Here is a 21133-nt window from a genome sequence, read left to right as displayed (position 1 = left end):
TCATCGAGAACGAGGAATATGGGTTTATTTACAGTATTTAAATCAGTCTAACATGACTGCTTGAGAAAAGACTGTCAGTCCAACATGACTGCATGAGAGACGTGTATCCAACATCGCACCACAGCAGTTTTTAAACACTCGGTTCTCCCGCTATACAAGGTGACGCGAACGTTCGTTCACTCATTGTCAACTTGCCGCCGCCCCGCAGAACAGTTTACGCACACATAGGCACACACATTCCGATGTCCGGCGCCGACGTCAGAGGGGCGCCGTTCCGCAGAACAGTTTACGCACACATAGGCACACACATTCCGATGTCCGGCGCCGACGTCAGAGGGGCGCCGTTCCGGGAAGCTTGGAGCCATAGTGGGTAGCTCGTTGTCCTGCGTCCCGGGAGGCGCGTGGGAAGCAACAAAAAAACGGCTTTCCCGCGGCAGCTCGTTCACGCGTAGCAGATCAGGTCCGCGCTGGAGAGCGGGATAGGCACAATAGTTCGCCCGCCGAACCCGTTCCGTCACAATGGCGATGGGGCTGGAGGATGGCGGCGGTGTCAGCACAAAGCCCGCTTCATCGAACGCATCCTAGCTGAAGCGACGGAGAGTGGGGGATGCGTGTCTTGTTCCCTGGTCGTAACTGGGTGGCAATCTTGCATTGCAGCTCGCCATTCTTAACATCGTACAGTCCACAAGGCGTTGTGAGCGGATGTCCACGTTCAGGCCGAAGTTGTTAAGAAAGTCCGCTTGAAGTATAGCGAAGCGCACATCAGCGCCGATGGATATCCATCGAAATGTGCGGCGCAGTCCTAAGTCGATGGCAAGCGAACGCTGTCCAAATGTGGCGATTGTGGAGCTATTTACAGCTTGTAACGACGCAGGCCTTTCAGCGCGTTGTCGTTCGTGACGTGAGGCAGGGATAACGCTTACCTCAGCGCCAGTGTCGACCAGAAAACGACAGCCCGTTATTCGGTCTGATACGTGTAGCAAGCGGCTGCGTTTCGCTGTGAGGTCAAGCGAGTCACTCGCAGCCATCAACGACTCGCGTTCGTGTTTTCCTGCCAGCGACAAGGCTCCCGACACTTCTTAGCGCTGGCGCCGAAACGAACGTGATACCAGCAGTAGCCGTCACAGTTGCTTCTAGTGCGAGAACGAGAACGCGAACGTGAGTTGCCGTGAGAGCGACCATGGGTCGAAGTCCGCATCGCGGCGATGGAGGCAGCGAGGTGCTCTATTTTTTATATATTTTTTCTAGGCTTTCGAGGCGAGAGTGCCACGCTTGGGTATCCGGTGTCACCGCGGTCGCTGCTGCAACCGTGGGGCTAGCGCGGGAGCATTCCGCAACGTGATCCCCGAGCTCGGCTAGCTTCTCCAACGGCATGTCGCCTGCAGCAGCCAGGACAGGAAGAAAGTATTGGGGAAGGCGCTGCAGAAATAACTCACATAGTAGAGAACTCTCGGAATATTGCATGCTGTCGCCGAGTAGCTGGCGCATTCGGTGCAACAGCTGAGATGGTCGTCGGTCTCCCAGCTCCTCCGTGTTGAGAAGTTGCTGCGAACGGCTGCGTTCCAAAACCGTTTTGCGCGTCAGAACAATGTTCTTGAAATGGTTGCATGGTTGGGTTGCGTGTGGAAGGCTCAGCACGTCGTCGAATTCGTCCGCAACTTCAGATGGTCGTGTAGAAACTACATGAAGGTATTTCGCGCGCTGTGCAGTGATGCGGCGCAAGTCGAAGAGCGCTCCCACTTGAGTAAACCATACTGCCGCATTCCTCGGCCAAAATGGCGGGAGACGCACCTGCACGTTTGAGGCTGCTTCCATGTCGATTGCGGGGGAATGGTTCCCGCTGCTCACCGTTGACTGCTGTCGCTGTTGAGCACCGTTGTCCGCCCACGTGGGACTTGTGTTCGTAGCCATCACGTACGCACGTCCGAGTCACCAAGCTATAATGGTCGCGATATACGACGCCTACAGACAGCCGCGTATATACGAGCGGTGGAACGCACGTCAGCACGCAATGAACGCGAAGGTGCAATCTGTCTTTATTTCGCGCTTCTTGTGCAACGCGGTGCTGGCGTTGCAGTCGGGAGCGCGCTTAGGGCACGCCGCTACACTTAGATTAAAAATGTCAATGTGAAAATTGAAGAGCAACATCAAAAATTTTCGATACAGCTTTCTGTTGCTCAGTACGTGCTACGTAAAAGTGTGTATGTGTGTGTGTGTGTGTGTGTGTGTGTGTGTGCGTGTGCGTGTGTGTGCGTGTGCGCGCGCGCTTGTGTGTGTGTGTGTGTGTGTGTGTCTGTGTGTGTGTGTGTGTGTGTGTGTGTGTGTGTGTGTGTGTGTGTGTGTGTGTGTGTGTGTGTGTGTGTGTGTGTATTATGGAATCAGTTATGGTGATCTCTAAATTATGCTTTATTCGAACCTGTCCACCTGCTCTCAAGTTAAATATGGCAACGTAGCTGCGTTTTCAAAGATCAATAGCCTGCCCCAAGGAATTCTCAATTTTGTCAAATACACCAAGTTACGAACATCATGTTTGCATAACTGTAATTGATGTCGCTGGGAAGCACGGAAGGCAATCCTCGCTACACAATTAGGCCACAGGCAATAAAAGAACATTAATGGCTTCAGCTGGTTTCCTTTATTTGATGGTCTGCAGGCGACATTGCCTACTTTGAAAAGTAGAGGGGAGGGAGGGGGCAAACGACATACTTCCCCCTCTCCACTACTTCTGACTGTGGGGTGAAAAGTGCCGGCTACCCGGCTTACCGAAAAGGTTACAGAACAGTGATCATGATCACTGTTCTGTAATCTAGCGCCTAAATGGTCAATTTCTTTTATAGCCACAGATACTAACAACGCGATCTCCACGTACGTTAACTTTGACGTCAGAGCACGTGTACTGCCTAATATGTGTTCTGCTTAACGCAAACTGACAAGCTTACAGGCAGACTGTTCTTCAGAAATTTGAATTTCTTTTATTAGTTAGCCCTGGCCCACCAATTCGCGCTTCGGATTCCAGCGACGTGCTTCCAAATACTTCCACTGTTTCCCCGGAGCCACGGAATGCTCGAAGCGCGACCCCCGGCACCGCCCAGAGCCGTCGTCTCTGTCGTTTTTAGTTGTGTCAGCACACAGCGGCGCCCTGCTCGCCCGTGTCGCTCGAGGGGAAAGCTCCTCTCGCGGACCGAGAAATTAGTATTCCCGAAAAGCACTTAGCCGGTCATTCTAAGGGACTTCTCTGCGCCTGCCGGCTGCGAGCTGCGCCGTTGTTCCCTTTTATCCTCATCTACTTCCCGTCTTCCCGTCTAATGTACCTTCCCTGCGGAAGCAGGCCGCCGTGCCGACTTACACGATGGCACGAGCGCTTCTAAAGGCTTCTTTGCTCGCTCGCTCCGACGTCATCAACTGCCCGCGCGGTACTTTAATTATGCACGAACGTTAATTTGATGCTACGCCAGCGCGCGCCGGACGCTCAGTCGAGCACTTCTCGTTAAGGACTCGTTCAGATTTAGTTTTTTTTTTTCCCCTCCGTTCGCGTTTTGGTTTCTGCGACCACCATCGGAAAGGTGAGTGGCACACTTTACTTTCAAGTTTGTGGGCCATCGTAGCAAAGGATGGTGTGGTGACGTTAGCAATGTGTCGGTGCAACCTTCTCTACACAAAAAAAAAGTGGGCCATTTATGCTCAAGGGGTGGTGTTTACTCTCGTTTTGGGATATCGTTCACTCGTTACGTGTTCTCACAAGTGACTGCCGTTAGCACTGCGTGCAACGCGTTATGCTACTGCGTAGGCCGCAGACAGTTTTCCGGCTCTCGCCGCGTACAGTAGTAACGTAGAGCGACTCGGTCAAAACTTGAACGAAATACGAGGACCAGAGATGGTTGTTTACGCTTTGTTTATAAACCACAAAAGACAATTGAAAACGCATTGGAAGAGATGCGAGGCATCTAAAACACAGCCTCGGTCATTCCAGCAAGTCATCCCTCTACCTTTGTCCCTCCTACCCTCTCTCTCCTTTACTCCCATGTCCCCCACCCTGCTGTCGCTAAGCCGTGCTTCCGGATGGGTTGCAGTAGATAGTGCTAGCCTTTCCTCCTTTCCCCACAAGAACCACTTTTCTTTATTTCTCGTGCCTAGGTTGCGAGAGCACTTAAAACCAACCTTGTCTGCCCCTGTTCAAATAGCCAGTGCGGCTTTTAGCGTGCCGATCTTTTAGAGATCCATGCGTACGGCCTCATAGCGTCACCCTAGCTTGGAGTGTACTTGCGGCGTTCTGGAAAGGGCATGTGCTCACCCACCTCTTCTCTCTCTCTCATCGCAGGAGAGCTTGTTGCTGTCCCTGCTTCCCCGATTTGTGGCTCAAGAGATCATCAAGGACATATCGAACGAAGAAGACCACCGGAAATTCTTCACGTCTCAGTTTCACAAGATCTACATCCACTGTTACGAGAACGTGAGGTAAGGCGGCAGCTAAGTACAACGCGAGGCTCAAGCAATGTCGGAGCGCCGGCACTTTGTCCCTGGCCACATCACGATCAAATAAAACGTCAAATTCACCTTTATATTAGCATCAAGAGTTACAGATGTCTAGAGTACAGGCTAAAAGCTCGAAGATTCGGCTTGGCGGGGTCTGTACCACGTAAGGTGCAAATACTAGTGACGAACTATGAAAAACAAATAAATGAATACAATGTATAGCATGTATTACGTACGCTATACGATATTTGTTAATATATAGCAGTGATACATGTGTCAATATCATATGACAGGTATATCACGTACGTATATCAATATGACAGCACTGTATTCATATTTATTTATAGTGAAGCTAATCTGGTCTGTGCAGGAATTCTGGCTGAACTCGTCTCACTAAGTAGGCCCGATATACTCTGCGCGCAGTTTCCAATTGCATCATCATCATCATCATCATCATCATCATCATCATCATCATCATCATGGTTACGCCCACTGCAGGGCAAAGGCCTCTCCCATTCTTCTCCAACAACCCCGGTCATGTACTAATAGTGGCCATGTCGTCCCTGCAAACTTGCATACATTGCATACATGGGCATTGCATACATGTGAATAATTGTGCTATATTGCAACACGCAATTAGTCCAGGTTATCCTGGCACAAACATGTTGTGCTTCGGTGCAGGAATCTGTGCTGAACCGTAAGAACAAGATGGCGCAAACTATAGGACGTTTCAATTTACAGAGGGAAGTCACTCGGTAGTTTCCTCCAAGCGCTGAATTTCCTAAGAATTTGTATTGCAACACGTCCAGTCAGCGCGACATCTTGAATGGAGGACGTGTCGCATGTGGTGAGAAGCCGTGACATCTTACGTTCCTTGCTTTGTGTGATTGCGGATAATTAAAGCACACTTGCGCTGATTCAAGGATCTCTTTCGAAAGAGATCTCACAGCACGAATAATGAAGACGACGACAAAGACATGCTGCGCTGCAAACGCTGTTTCGCGTCACTGAAACCTCAGTCTTCTTTTGTTCAGCGAGCGTCTGTGAACGCAGCTTTTTACTCCACTTAATGTCCTTCTCGCGCTCGTTAGTTCCTTTATTTCCTTTGTGGCACTGAAGCTATTCGGACGCACATTCTTCTAATTCTATATCTTTGGTATTTTTTATTCTTGAAACTATATTAATCTACGCTCTGAGTGCGCGAATGGGTATAGATGGGTATGGTATAGAATGGGTATAGAACTATATGGGAAGCTTGCAAAGCCTCTTTCAAGGTCATTTAAAGCCTCTTTGATGCGAAAAAGAACACACACACTAGTGCCCTGAATTTCCACTTTCAGCATATTCGACATCCCTCTCGCTTGCCGCGCCGCGAGTCTCTGGACGCAATTCAGCCATTGCAATGCGTCGGTGCCGAGTTGTAACGCCGTATTGAGCGCTCCACAAATGCTAACGCTGGGTATTCCTCTCTGGTAGACCGCTGGCTCGTTCACGCTTGAATTTTATTCAGACGTATCATTCCGTAATAAGTTTCGTTCAGTACCACGCTTGCAGGCACGACTTACCAGTTTCGTTCACAATAAATATCATGTTGGCATTTTCTAGTGCGATACCACCGCTGATAATGCTGCAACGGAATGATGGCGCCCTCTGTCACCGCTGCGGTGAACCACAGTGCACGCTATGTGCATAGCCCTGGCTGGAAGCGGCGAATGCCACCATTCTGTTGCAGCGGAATCTACGGGTTTTGAGTTTCGTCGCAGCAGACGACATCCGCTTGAATTTATCGTCTACGTACCTGGTAAGCAATGCCGGCCCACCTGGTACTGAAATAAACTCACTACACAGTGCTACTTCAGTGTAAAACTTGCTCGTCAACAAGCCAGCGGTTTATCAACAGTGACGGCATGCCTGGCGTTATTATTTCTCAAACACTCAGTATTATCCCTACATTGAGCGGACATCCATTGCAATGAAACAAGCACTACCCTGAACGTAGCCTTGTTTTCCTTATTTTTATTTTTATTCGTGCCAGCCTCGATCTTGCGTCTTAGCGGCTCAGTTGTATAGTTTGAGGTTGCAAGGAAGCAGAGCTCGGGAGCTGGTATCTAACTAAATACATGGGAACGGAGAAACCGTTTTTCTCGGCGTACACTGCACCCATATTGATTTTATTGGTTGCAAATAAAATTAAATGCTAAGTTCTGGTGGCCGTAGGAAAATATTTTTCTCTCTAGGTCACCATATATTTCTTACCAAAAATTTTTGAATATAGCGATATGGAAAAGGCTGGAGTACCACGTTTTCAATTCTGTGATTCAGTCATAATGAACAATAGCACAATTCCGGAACTGCCTCTATTGGGCCGCCTAACAAGGAAAGAAAAATATTATTTAATACGCACCCCTGTCAAATATATACAGCTCATTTTTATTAGGGAATTTGTAAAACCCTCGTAAGCATTGTAAAACTTCCATGTAAGCTGTACACTGAGATATGAGATTTATCCACTTCGTATGACCCACCGGATGTAATTTACAGAACTGCGATAGCTCTTCCTTGTGCAAAGTTGCAGATTTGTAAACTTTGTGCTTGAGTTGTTGTTGCTTTTTTTACTTGCGAATTTTCAGCAACATTAGTAAAAACGTACGAGGCTCTAAATCAAAATTCTGCTTCCTATATTTGTTAGAATTAAGCTTCCTCTCTCAGATGTAATCCAATTAATTAAAATCAGTCCGACGGTTTGATGCGAGCTGTTCCGCGTTTTACGTGTATTTGAATAGGGAAATGGGTTGGCTTCGAGCTACATCTTTGGTTCTGGGCCTTTCTCTGTGGCCTTGTCGGTTTAGTGTTAAAAAACCATTGTAACCTCACCTCCCATCGCGGGCCCTAAATCGGTTTCGAAACTTCGTTGTATAGTGAGAACGCTATCAAGGCGATGAGCCCTTTAGGCGCTAGGTCTAGACTGTCGCGGCTGATTGAAACAGAAAGGAAGGAAAAAACTACGCAGGCGAGGGCAGAATAAATGTGAAAACTCAAGGACAGCCTAGCCAGGAGAGGCTTAGCTCGCTGTAAATCCGTGTTCCATTCACCGCTCGCGAATATTTTGCTGATGCGGCTGGCCGACACATAGAGGCGGTCTCTCGAGAAGGCTGGGGACGCATTTGTTGCTAGCATTTACCAATTTCCCTATCGATCAATCAATCATTGTATAGACGAATGAATCGATGGCTTAGTCAATCAATATGACAAGCTAGCAAGCAAGAAGTTCGTTGACTCGCTGGTATAGCCCCCAACAAGTGATTGCCCTTTCTTGAAGAACGGTGACCTTTCAAAATGTCATACGATGTGGTTTACGTGCAAAGAATTAGCAAGCTTTCCCGCTACATCGTTGACTGTCCTTCGGAGAATGTTCGGACGGAGTTGTTCTGGAAAAAGAACTGATAAATAATGACTTTTGTATTGGAAAATATAAAGAAGAGAACTAGAAATTAAGGACGTTTTCAAGGGAATAAATCGAACGGACTCTGTAAGGGGAAAAATACTGCTTTAGACCTGTCTGCGGATATATATATTTTCATCGAGCGTGATACTGAATTGAATTAATGTTTTGATGCGAAAAATGTGCAAGTCATGCGCCCCAAAAGCTATTGCAGAACTTTATGACTTCGCTGATGACGCGCTTCAGCGGTAACGATGTCGGAAGACGAAGACTGAGAAGTTAAAAATGGTTTACTCGAAGCATTACGCGAGCTTTGTTTTCTGTAAAAAAAAAATCACACTGGAGCCTTCCCCACTTCGCTAGTAATCTATTTTGTCGGGCAAAAAAAAAAGAGAGAGAGAGAGAGAAATATGAAAGACCGCTGGAGCTATATATAGTACACGCACACGAGCGTGACAACCGACTTTATTTTCTTCGGGCCTCGTTATTATTAATGAGCACCCGCGAAATAGGAAATAAATAAACATAAAGCTCTCGACACGAACGCTAGGGGCCGCCTGTGTTCACAGTTCGCTGCGCTGCTTGATCAATCAATAAAGAAGTAATTTCATCGCAACTAACTTACCTCGTTCTTAGTCGTTGAGGTCCTCATCCACTCCATCACACCAGTCTTAACTTTTTCGCGACGTCTTTATCCAATCCATGAATGCGTCATCACCATATTATTTTTTTTTCAGCTATGTCAGGTTCGCGGCGCTATCGAAAAAAATAAAACACCCACAACATCGAGAGAGTCCATGAGAAACAAAACATTTACACATGCAGGGAGCTCTGTTACAAAGCTTTACCATGTCGAGTGATGGATTGCCTCTTAAGTTTTGGGCCACACTTCTTACTCGTCGACATTTAATTTCACTCAAAGCCGTAACAATCCAGTCAATAAATATTAGATGCTCTTCACAACAAATAAACGGCATGGAGCAAAGAACTATGTAGCGTGATGCGAGAAACTTAGTTCCTTCTATGCACAAATATAATCACCTCATGCCTAGCGCGTTTGCTAGCCTTTTTTTTTCGCTCCCAATTACTTTTATATCAAAGAGTGGTGGTGACTAAGTAGTTATGATCTTATGTGCCACACATGAAGGTCGTGGGATCAACTACCAGCCCTGGCGGTACTACTGCGATGGGGTTGAAGTGTAAAATTGCCAGTCTGCTTAGACTCAGGAAGGCGTTAAAACGTTCTAATACGAAAGGGTGCGGAGCTCGGCCCTGCTGCGTCCCGATTGGAAAAATTTTGTTAATACGGAAAGTTAAACGCTAATAAATAATTAGTACTCTACCACTCATGGAGACTAAGTTATTATTTTGATTAGTCTAGAAATTTACTTCTCACTACATGGATGTCCAGCTAATATACTGGGACTGTCTAGCGGAGCAAGCCATTACTATGGTGGCTTGCACCGCTAGATAGGCCAAGTACAAGCGCGAGACCGGTGGAAGACACTATAGCAGTGGCTTGTACCGCTTTCGTGCTTTTACTCTTTCAAATGTTACTCCTGCAAATGCACTCCTGCAATATACTAACTCCCAATCACGTGCCTTTGCCAAAAGAGGTAACATTTTTTTTTTTTGCGCAGTCTTTAGCACAACACTTTTCTATTCAATCAAAGGTAAACATGCCACAGAAATCTGCCTGGTTGGGAACAACTAAACTAAAGAATAAAGAAACTTCAACCAAAATTTTAAATAAAAAAAAATTGCTTGGAGCTTCTTCATTTCGGTTCAAGTATTTGTTCAGCTCGGTACGCCGTCTAATCTGGCGCAAGCTCTGCGGCAGATGCACGAGAAAACTACACGCACAATAAACACCGCAATAGAAAAGTGAGCCGTTGATACACATATTCTACACTTACGTGGAGCGAGACGTAGCCTAAGTAGGATGTGAAAGATACGGAGGCACAACAGGAAACTCAAAATCTGAATAGCAGAACTAACACAGCAGGCAAACGAGTACGCAATGACATTCGACAATAAGAATTAGCTTCAATTCTCTGGCTCGCTACAAGGCACCCTCCATGCTAAAGAGAATAAAGAGAAGAAAAAAAATGAGCTTGTTGAAATGCATAATGGAGCCCACAAACACCAACCACAATGGTAGTGAAGAACACCCTGCAACAAATAAGTAATAAGCTCGAGGGATTAGACGCGGAACTAGTAGAACACCTCGAGAAGACTTATGTTGGCACAGAACAAACATCACATACAGACGCCGCCTCGCGGGTATACAGGGACATCAAAAACGACAAACAAACGGCAGGGGTTTATGCAGTGTCACAGTCAGTCAAAAGCAACACCGCCACAGGTAGTGATCCAAACACGAACGCGATGATTCGCAACTTGACTCACGACACATTAGCTAAACTAAAGGACTTCTTTAACGAAAACATATGGAACGTTGGTACAGTGCCACGGGAAGGGAAGGAAGCTGACATAATCCTCATACCTAAACCAAGAACACCCAAGAACATCCAAAAGGAACGACCCATGTCACTCACGTCCTGCTTAGGAAATCTTTTCAAAAAAGTAATCCAAACGCGGCTTAATATGCATATCAAATATTCGGGACTCTTTCCGCATTCCATGTTCGGCTTTCGAGCACACATTTGAGCACAAGACGTCTTCCTACTCTTTAAAGAGCAGGCACTCAAACGACCAAATGTAGGCGAGGAAAGTGTAATCGTATCACTAGACATAAAAAAAAAGAAAGCCTTTGATACCATCTCGCATCTCACTATCCCAGAGGAAATTGAGAAAACTTGATGTGGGAAACGAACATACAATTACTTAGGACATTTATTATAGAACAGAACGGCAACGATAGGTGTAGGGTCAAGGAGATCCGCACACATCCCACTAATCAACAAAGGAACTCCACAAGGGGTCATCCTATCCCCGCTGTTCTTCAATATAGGAACGCAGGAATTCGCATTAGCTCTCCTGGAGGATTAAGACCTCGGGCTCGACATATATGCAGAACACATCATGCAATGGGCACACAGAGGCTCATACGGGGAAAAGCAGGACACGCTGCAGAAGGCGATTGAGAAAGCAGAACACTTCTCGGGAGGCAGGCATGAAATGTGCACCGGAAAAATCGGAACATATACGAGGGAAAGCCAAATGCTTGAGGATAACTGAGCACCCGGACTTAAGCTTAATGTTTTACCGGCAGCGGATTAGACAGGTAGAAATATTCAGAACAGTAGGCATGTGGACACAAGATAATGCCAGGGTACCGCACACGCTAGACACGTTAAAACAAACCACAATGAATGTGGCCCGAATTATCAACAGAGGCACAAAACAACGAAATGGCTTCAGAGAAGCGGAGATGGTCAGACTCATGCATTTGTTATCAGCAGGGTGACATATAGCCTCCCCTTTTAAAACCTATGTGAGACCGAAACGACCGAAATACACTGCACCATCAGGGCAGCTTATAAGCCTGCCCTGGGTTTACCAAACAAGATGAACACCGAGAGATTGTAGGCTTTTTGTATTTACAACACATATGAAGGTCACGCCACTGCGGTGGTCGTGGAATAGAGAGAACATCTGAATTCGACGGAACAAGGAAGGACTCTGCTTCAAAAGGTGGGGATCCCCTAAGAGCGCCGTACGGTGTGGAAGAAACAGCTTTGCTACACATACTAACAAGAGAGAAAATTCTTAGTTTCACCAATCTAAGAATGTGAGCACGGAACACCACCAAAGCAGAAGAAAGGCGCGATCAAAGGCATTACGAAACAAATATGGAAGAAATCCAGACATATGCAACACGGATGCGTGTAAAGTGGCAACAGACACAATCACAATAGTCGCCCTCAATCAGTCCACAGCGATAACAGCCTCCATTGGGACCCTTTCAACTTGCACCGCAGAGGCAGCAGCCATAGTGCTGGCCCTTTGAGATGCAGGGGCGAAAGAACAATCTGTATTGGTCGTGACTGACTCCCAGGCAGCATGCCATCCGTTCATGACGGGTACCATCCTATACAAAATTAATTCACAGTATGCTAGGCACCACCCTAGAATGACACTATACATTAATGTGGTGCCCGGCGCACTCCGGAGTTGAGGGAAACGAGAGGGCGCACCGAACTGGTCGAGGAATAAGCATCGGAGCCCCGGTCAGACCTTTTGAGGAACCCCCGATCCACCTACACGACATCTTCGAAAACTAAAGAAAAGTGAGACAGAAATACAGCCGCCCACGTCCCGGCCTTGCGGGAGTACAGTCCAGGGACTGGCGCTGGATACAGACAAACACTTATCCACACCTCCAAATACTTAGTAAGGTGCACGTTGCACTCTATACGGATGTCTGTCCTTGGTGCGAGCAGCGGCCAACTCTTGCCCACGTCACGTGGACGTGTAAACTACGGCCTCCAAATTCCAGTTCGCCCTTTACGGCGCAAATGCCGAGTAACAGGGAGTGAGAGGTTTGGCTCGCTAGAGAAGATCTAGAGAGCCAGAAAGCTTTTCTAGATCAAGCCCAAGGAACCGCAGAGACCAGCGGGGCTCTGGATTGAGCGACCCGCCCACCGCCCAAAACCTCTAACATGAATAATGTTGATACTGCTATCCAAGTATCTACGGTTAACTATCAAGCTCAAGTTTTAACCACTCGAGTACTTACGAGTCTATGACTGCTCTGTTGGTTTCGCGAGTAAAAAAAAAATTGAGGGTAAAAGAAGGTGCGAAAGGCAAGGTGTTTAGCTGTGAGGAAAATATGCGGTTCATTACCCTACATTGGGGGTGACAGGTACAGACAGAAAGATGAAAGCAGAATCACATGTGTCATGACCTTCTTCTGGTGCGATGACTCGACAACGGAAAAAAGAAGAAGGAAAACAAGGAGGTCAATCAGGCAGACGTCCTGTTTGCTACCCCACTCAGGGGCAGCAGAACACGGAGGCTTGCGAGTAAACATGTATGTGAAGATGGAGCGCAACATAATCGAGGTACCTTGTAGCAAAAAGTAACAGATATGCTAAGAACAATTCCTGGAGAACTAGTACATGAAGTAAAGGCATGTGCTCTAGACCTCAAGTACAAGCATAAACGAGATACTGTATACGTATTTGCCGATTCTCATAGGAACGCCTCCGCTGGACTGGGAACAGGTTGTGTTTGCGTCCGCACATAGCAAGCATTATGTTCGCGCAAAGTGGTCGGATGGGCGGGCTGGCGTACAGCGTTATAGCGAGGGAAAGATCAGCGCCAACACAGTAATCTCATAACTGATGTTCACCGTTCCAATTAAGGAAGAAGAAGAGGGAGAGGGGTGAAGCACTGAGGAATGAGAGAGACATGCAAAAGCAGATATTCTCCGATATTCTTTCGCTTTTATGGCTTATGCATCATTCCACCAATGGTTTTTAGTAATTGTAATCGTACACTGGCTGTACGTAACGAATATGCGTATCTTTCTCGGTCTCTTGAGCCTCGTACTAATACAATTTCCGAACTACATACGGAAGCGCACGTGTTTTCCTGTTGTTACATCACGTTCTTCAACACAATTGCGAGAAGATGAGAAGGCATTCTCGCAAAAAGTGAAGACGCGAAGCCCACTGGGAAGGTTGGCTGGAACGCGCCAAATGAAACCATAACTTATTTTCGTACACACAGTTCCGTTCACGTTGCAAATCAACGGCAATTTGCTTTCGTGGATAAGTTCGTACTTCAAACGAAGCATTGTGGCTGGAAAATGATAGATAGATAGATAGATAGATAGATAGATAGATAGATAGATAGATAGATAGATAGATAGATAGATAGATAGATAGATAGATAGATAGATAGATAGATGGATAGATGGATAGATAGATAGATAGATAGATAGATAGATGGATAGATAGATAGATAGATAGATAGATAGATAGATAGATAGATAGATAGATAGATAGATAGATAGATAGATAGATAGATAGATAGATAGATAGATAGATAGATAGATAGATAGATAGATAGATAGATAGATAGATAGATAGATAGATAGATAGATAGATAGATAGATAGATAGATAGATAGATAGATAGATAGATAGATAGATAGATAGATAGATAGATAGATAGATAGATAGATAGATAGATAGATAGATAGATAAAATAGTAAGAACCAGACAGACGTGGCCAAGAAGACTGCATCTTTTCCTTAAACTGCGTACTGCGGAGTCCGACAGAGATAATTACTATACTGCCAAGAATGGTACAAGACGGTTGCAGTATTCGTGGTCAAAAGGCATGCAGGGAATGGCACTGACTGAGACTACATTGCTCTTTCGGGCAACAAATTTGCTCGATGTTCGACGGTTTGTGCATGAATCCCCAATAAAGTTAAAATAGAGAACGCAGTAGCAAGATTAGGACAACGACCCTCGACGACATCACCCTCTGAACGGTGCATAGTGGACGCTCGTAACATACATGCACCAGTCATTCCGCTACGAAAGGCATAGTTACAGCGAAAAAGTTTACTACGCATGCGCGCGAACAGCGTTTAAGGAATACAGCTTTATCTTTCCTCCCCTTCTCCTTTCCTGTCTACCTCATTATGCTTCAGAAATAGGCGCTAACAGAACTATCCTCGTTATCTGTATGCGCGGAACGCCCAAGCAATGTTCACCGCTATTCTGCGTCCAGAAACGACGGGACATTCCTGCAAATTGGTCGAAAGCGATCAAGCTGCATGCTCCCTAACTACCGATGAAAGCCATACCACACCCATACCCCTTATGCCGACGCGCCTGTGCCTGTAGTAGCAGTGTCGGGGGGTGAGGCAGCAATGGGCCATTCGCGATACGGACTACGCCGCAAGTAATGACGTGGGACTGGCTGCATCGCATGGCATGCATAAACTGCAAACCGCGCCAGCGACGATGTCGAGCAACTTGCATGCCAGCGCAGTGAGATGCTTTTAGTTGATCACTGCCCGGCGGTGGCCGGGCGTCTGCCAATTTCTACGCTCTTGCGTGCGCGTAGTCGCTGCTCGTTTTTGGAACGAGCCGGGGCGTTATATCTCTGGGCGTGCAGACCAGTCAGTGTATGTCCACCGTATTTCGAAGCCTGATTTCGCATGCTAAGTTAAGACTAGCGCATTGCAAAAAAAAAAAAGAAATGTGTTCTTGTTTAAACGTGATGTCATTTTTATGCTACGGTACTTTCTTTTGTATGTCGTGCTGCGCGCTTCACGTACATCCTTTTACAACATTTCTTTTATTTTAGAAAACTCATTCGTGGTATTCGCAACCAGTGGCCTGTTTATTTTTCTTGTGGGCTCGATCTTTCCCGTACACTGATTTACGCATTTGCGCGTTTACTTCGATGTTAGAACTGATGGCCTGTGCGCGCGTGTGGTTCAGCTTGTGCACATGAGACTTGGACTATCGGAAAGCAGGCTGTGGAAACATATTTTGTCGTGTCATTTCTTTTCTTTATTTTTTCATGCGTGCAACTTCTCTACGCGAACTATCCATGAAAGAAATTTTGTTCGTGAAGATTGAAATCATCTCACATTCCGTGAATCCCACAAAGCTCTACGTATCATATTTGATATGCTAGTTTTCTGAAATGCTGATTTTGGCTACCTGAAAGGAAGCGCTAAACCAATACCTTTTTTTTTTTCTTGAAACGCTGGGGTGACGTTTCACCTGCGAATAGGTCAATGGAACAATCGTCAATAACTATAATTATAGTTAAATACTCGAATAGGTAATTGCGCGCTAGGTTATTATATTTCAAATAACATTGCATTGCATTCTTTGGCTAATGTACTCTTCATGGGCAGAAAGAAAAATGATCAAGTTGTCTCCATTTTCTTCAACGTGGAACGTTGTTTGGGCGTTGTTCAAACAAATTTGACACCATTTACAAGAAATGCACCGTCAAACTTGCAGTAAAAATGCACTTGTCGTTCCACTTACTTTCTTAACAAAACGTCGTTTTATGAATTGAAGCACATTAACTGGAATGCCAATGCATTTCTCCGCAAAGTTCGGGAATTGATATTTCGAAACTGGTGTCGTTCTGAGAATTCGTTCCAAGTGAATCCACCTTGCGAAGTCCCCGAGTAGAATTTGTTAATTGCAATGTGTGCCACAAGGTAATTAGCTAAAACTTAAATAGTGATTTTTAAAATTAGTCGATTATGCATTTCAGTATTTTGGGCAAGTAATGTCCGCCTCTTCAAGTAAACGATCTCATGGATTTGAACTGTGCTATCCGCCACAGGCAATTTCTTTAAATGAAAAATTTGGAAAGTGTACGCGGGAACACCTGGTGTAGTTGCAAAACGCAGGTGCCCCAGACGAACAGATTTATAGCGTTTATTGAACCGCTTCACTCAAGGTTCGCTCCGCGTCGATAGCAACATTTGCGTTGGATCGGAATAAGTTTCCCTCATCTCTCTCTCTTTCTCTTGTTTCTTTCTTTGTTGCAGCATCCTCTTTGCGGATATACAAGGTTTCACAGCTCTGGCCTCAAGGTGCTCGGCCCAAGAACTGGTCAAAGTTCTGAACGACCTGTTTGCTCGCTTCGACCGTCTTGCAAACGTAAGTGGAAGAAAGAAACAACAAAACAAGAAGAAATACATTATTTGCCTGCCTCCTCAGTATATCCTACATAGTCGAAAACAAAAATACGAACAAAACATGTTCTCAGTGGCTGTGTTTCTCTATGCAAGTGTTTCCGCGTCACCTTAAAAGGTTTGCAGCCCGATGAAGGAATTATTAATAATAATTAACAAGATTATTGGTACGTCGTCACTGACTAACGTGCACTCGCGAACTGACAAACTGCAAGTTTGCACTGCGTTCAATGCGGGCTTCTCCTGAATGGCCACTTTCATTCCAGCTACTCATATTACGCACCTAACCATTTCAAGCATCCCGTAATCTATGAAATTTGTTGCGTTATTAAACTTCACTGCTATTCTTCGCCGTGACCTACTCGGCCTTGTACACTTTGCTGTACTTTTTATAGAGTTTCGAGCTTCAGGACTCTCATTCGAAGCAAAAACAAAGAAAATAAGAATAAAAAAAGACATCATCTCAGTACTCCTTTGAGGCATTTGGGGCTCAGTAATTTCGAAGCGCTCTCGCATATTGAAACGTGTTGAAAGTTATTCACACCCTTATTATTTTAAACATGGCTTTAGAAAGGCATTTCGCTAGAAGCTAAAGACCTTTCGTCCAATTTTCGCCCGCTTGTCCTAACGGCCTTTCTGCCTGCGTTCTTGCCATCTGCTGGAAACTTCTTGCTTTACGCGCAAAAGTTTGCGCGTAGACAATTAGAGTGCTAATGAAGGTCTGCGCTCTGAATGCCGTCGGCAACGTTTTTCTCATTTTTCAACATGTTTTTCCTGTTAATTCTGAAATCTGGAGCCACTGATTAGGAAGCCAATATAATAAACCCTTTGCGAAATTTTTGAGAGCTCAGCGACATGAAGCGTGAGGGAGTACGTTTTAAGAAATTTTCGTGAATACGATAATCCCCTCTTAAGCACAGGTTGCAAAAGTAACCGCCTAAAGGGAGCCGCTAGGCTGTTACATCGTTATGGCGCAATATGCAGGCTCCGAATAAAGGGGGACGAGGACTCCGCGAGCATTACTGCCTTCTCATTTGAGATAAAACCTGCTCCAGGCTAATGCCAGCCTAGAAAACAGCACGTTCGCATGTCCCACAAGCAATACCTCATTACCGTCAAGAAAGTGGAGGCTCGGATTTAAGCAGCAATCTGGAACTCCGCGTAGAAATTTTTTTTTTATTTTTGATCAATTTCTTTGTTGCATAAGAAACTCATAAAATGCCCTTCGGCTTTCTGTAACATGGAGAAAACTTGTTATAAGTGAGGACTATTGTGCGATGAGCTCTGTTTTAGTGAAATGTGTTCTAGTAGGGAGTAAATATTGTGGTTTCCTTTTTGCGCTATGACTAGTGGTTCTGATGGTGAGGTATGCTGAACGGATCAGGCACAAACGAATTCATTTATGTTTTGCAGAAACGATGGGCCATCAGTAGAAGTACACTGCAAGAAACACTGCACTGATCAGAACGAAGTTCTTGTGTTGCGGGCACCAACGTCTTCTTAGTATTTATGTTTTCTGCGATAAGCAATTATGAGCTATGCATAGCGATATCTCTGTGACATCACGGCTTCCTGAAGCAAAATTTAAAAAAAAAGTCCATGATTTTATGTGGGTTCGAACCAAAAACCTTATACTTCCTTACCAGTACTCTAGCAATGCCTTATTTTTGTTTATTACATACGAGAAAAGGCTAACATATAAAAAAAAACATCGTACCACTTAAACACGCGCACGAAAGATTATGGAAGCAAAAAGAACACGCTATGCACCAGTGGTTTATTCCGTCGCATCATGTAAGATAACACAGCAGCGAAGGGCGTAAGGAGCCTATGTCAACATTGCAATAGTAAGCATTGCAGTGATTTACTATATACATAAGTAAAGAATAGAAAAAATATTTTTCTTTGAGTCTTTCTTTCTGTTGTTTTTCTTGTTTTCCAATGTTAATGCACTCTAAGAACAGTTTACACCCTTTGGCTTGCCCCTTCTGCCACACAAAAATAATCGTCATCTGCCTTGATGCGTTTCCTTTCTTTATCGCTGCAAGCCTGGAACTTTCCAGTGACGAACGGCACGCGCGTTATCAGAAGAGGCACTCCAAGGGGTGTAAACTGTTCTGTGCTGATAACGCGCGTGTAGTTCGTTACTGGAAAGTTCCGGGCTCGCAGCGATAAAGAAAGGAAACGCATCAAGGCAGATGACGATTATTTTTGTGTGGCAGAAGGGGCAAGCCAAAGGGTGTAAACTGTTCTTAGAGTGTGTCCCTTTTGTCCCTCTTATAAAAATAGTGCAAAACTAGGATGTTCTCGTGCCTATAGAAATCATTAACATGTTCCCCTGTGTCCTTGATTAAACGATCGGAGAATGACGAATCATCGTTAGCACTTACATTACATCGAAAATTCTGCTGATTTGTTTAAAATTGTAACTTCCAAGTGTCTATTACCTTGAGTTAATGTAAAAGCGCCCAGCATGGGCGAAATACGGGGTTAAGAAAAAGACTCCAATTTTTCGGAAGTTATTGCTTAGAGGCACCGATGTAACCGCAGTAACACAGGTGTATAAGACTGGAAACCAATCTTCGATGGACCGGTTATAACGTTGCTGATTATAGTGCGTATATCAGTGATAATGTGATGACCTCTACATATAGCTAGAGGTAATAGAATAGACAAACGTTAACGTAAAGCAAGTATGCGTTAAGATGTTCTAGACACGTGCAAATTACACATAATTTCTTCATTATTATCCCTCTCTCAGCGATGTTCAATTACCCTTATGTACCCCTTACTCAATATGCCTGCGAGTTTTCTGATATCATGCCCCCCCCCCCCCCCCCACCTAGTTCTCTATCATTCTCGACTGCGCTGCCCTAACCTCGGCTCACCTTCTAATGTCCTAACAAAAGCCATGTGATCTGCTCGTGACTCGACTTCTCGAACACATCCATGCCTACCCCCGCGTTCATGTATCTTAACGTTACGTCGGTTCTCCGCTCCATCCTTAGCGTCTCTTCGAATTTATTATTGCGGTAGCAAATATATGGACACTCCAGGCGCATTCTTGCTCTCGCTATCGCAGTAAAGTTCCGTGTAATGTCCGAGGCGATAACACCGACGTCGCGCGTCGTTTGCTGCATGTGCGAGTGAAAGCACGCGAGGGCAGCCGACGATCGCGGCTCAATCTGTCGCGCGCGAAGAAGGAAAGCGGAGAGCAAACGCGCCGTCTTTAATCGCGCGAAAGGCCGTAGGTATGTTGGACGGAGGGAGGGAGGGAGGGGGACGGCGTTGGGGGGCGCTCTGCCAGCAACTGCGTATTTCGCGACCGGGCACAAGGGGAACTAATAATAATCTCGCGCGCGATAGGGAAGAAGGCGGGGAGGCGACGCGAGAGGGAGGGGGTGCGCGTGCGCGGCTTCGGCTTCGCTTGGGTAGACTTCGCCAACAAATGCGTCCTTTGCACGACCGCGCGACCGCGTGCGCGCTCGTCCTATCTCGAAAGATATGCGCAGAAGGCTCATACTTTTGTGCGCGCTGTGTTCTCGTCGCTCTTGCATTGAAGCGATAGACAGCACGAAGGTCACCTCGCTCGCTGCTGCTGCCTCGCTTGCTCACACCAGAGTATTGACAGTGAGTGTCCGCGCTCATCGAGTGTGATATGTTCATGTTTGCTTGTGCGCGCTGACACCGTGCTGGTCAATTAAATAAGTACGCGAACGTTTCCAAGTTGATACGGCGGTGAAACTACTATCCCTACTTCGTATTCCTGTCTACTAATTTTCTATCGTAATCGATGCTCCGTCCCTCGGACGAAACTGAGACATTCTTTTCTCATCCTCAAACTCTTAGGCAGCCCGTTTTTAGCCGTCAGATACACTCATCGTATATTTTTACCCATGCCCGCCAATTACGAAGCGTGAGCCTACACCTCGGCCGTCCACCAGACCTTCTCCAACGAACACACCGTCATTTGTACATGGCGCTCCCGAGTTTTATACAGGACCCAGCCCTTTATAGCTTAATTTAAATTTTGCGGCAGCACGTATTCGCGCAATAAAAAAAAACAAAGAGGTCTTAGCTTGGGAGAGTCTGCCATAGACGCTGTAATCCGTTTTTATTCGCCTAGAAATTTTCAGGGATTATCATAACAGAACCCGCAGAAAAGTGTACTACTTCCTTGATTAAAAAGACTCAATCAGAATGTTCTGCTCCCCTTCCCGTTTCTCCCCAACCCTAATCCTTCTTAGGCCCGCTTTGATGCACCTAATGCCCATTGCAAAAGTATTCGACATGGCCGTACCGTCTTTCTTTCCCGCAGGAAAACCACTGCCTGCGGATTAAGCTGCTCGGCGACTGCTACTACTGCGTCAGCGGCCTTCCGCACGCTCGCCCAGACCACGCGCACTGCTGCGTCGAGATGGGATTGCACATGATACAAGTAATCAAGTAAGCCGCTGTTTGCCTCCGTGTGTTTACGAACGTGAGGCCGCGTTCACCTTCCCGATTTTCACAAGGCATATGACACCAGATCCCCCGGAGAGTACGTGTTTTCCGATTCCTGGCTTG

General features: G+C 45.9%; 1 protein-coding gene across 4 annotated transcripts in view; it reads left to right on the top strand.

The window, feature by feature from the left end:
• Window positions 1-21133, top strand: part of LOC135916881 (adenylate cyclase type 8-like) — a 729759-nt gene that overhangs the window by 636760 nt on the left and 71866 nt on the right. For all 4 annotated transcript variants that reach the window (XM_070535961.1, XM_070535965.1, XM_070535964.1 and 1 more), the window contains exons 6-8: window positions 4319-4455; window positions 16421-16532; window positions 20886-21013. In XM_070535961.1, coding sequence (XP_070392062.1) covers window positions 4319-4455; window positions 16421-16532; window positions 20886-21013 — 377 coding nt within the window. The remainder of the gene's footprint in view (window positions 1-4318; window positions 4456-16420; window positions 16533-20885; window positions 21014-21133) is intronic.

The sequence above is a fragment of the Dermacentor albipictus genome, chromosome 3, assembly GCF_038994185.2.
Source record: "Dermacentor albipictus isolate Rhodes 1998 colony chromosome 3, USDA_Dalb.pri_finalv2, whole genome shotgun sequence".
NCBI lineage: Eukaryota > Metazoa > Arthropoda > Arachnida > Ixodida > Ixodidae > Dermacentor > Dermacentor albipictus.
The sequence above is the reverse complement of the archived record's forward strand: the minus strand, read 5'-3'. Positions and strand labels throughout refer to the sequence as shown.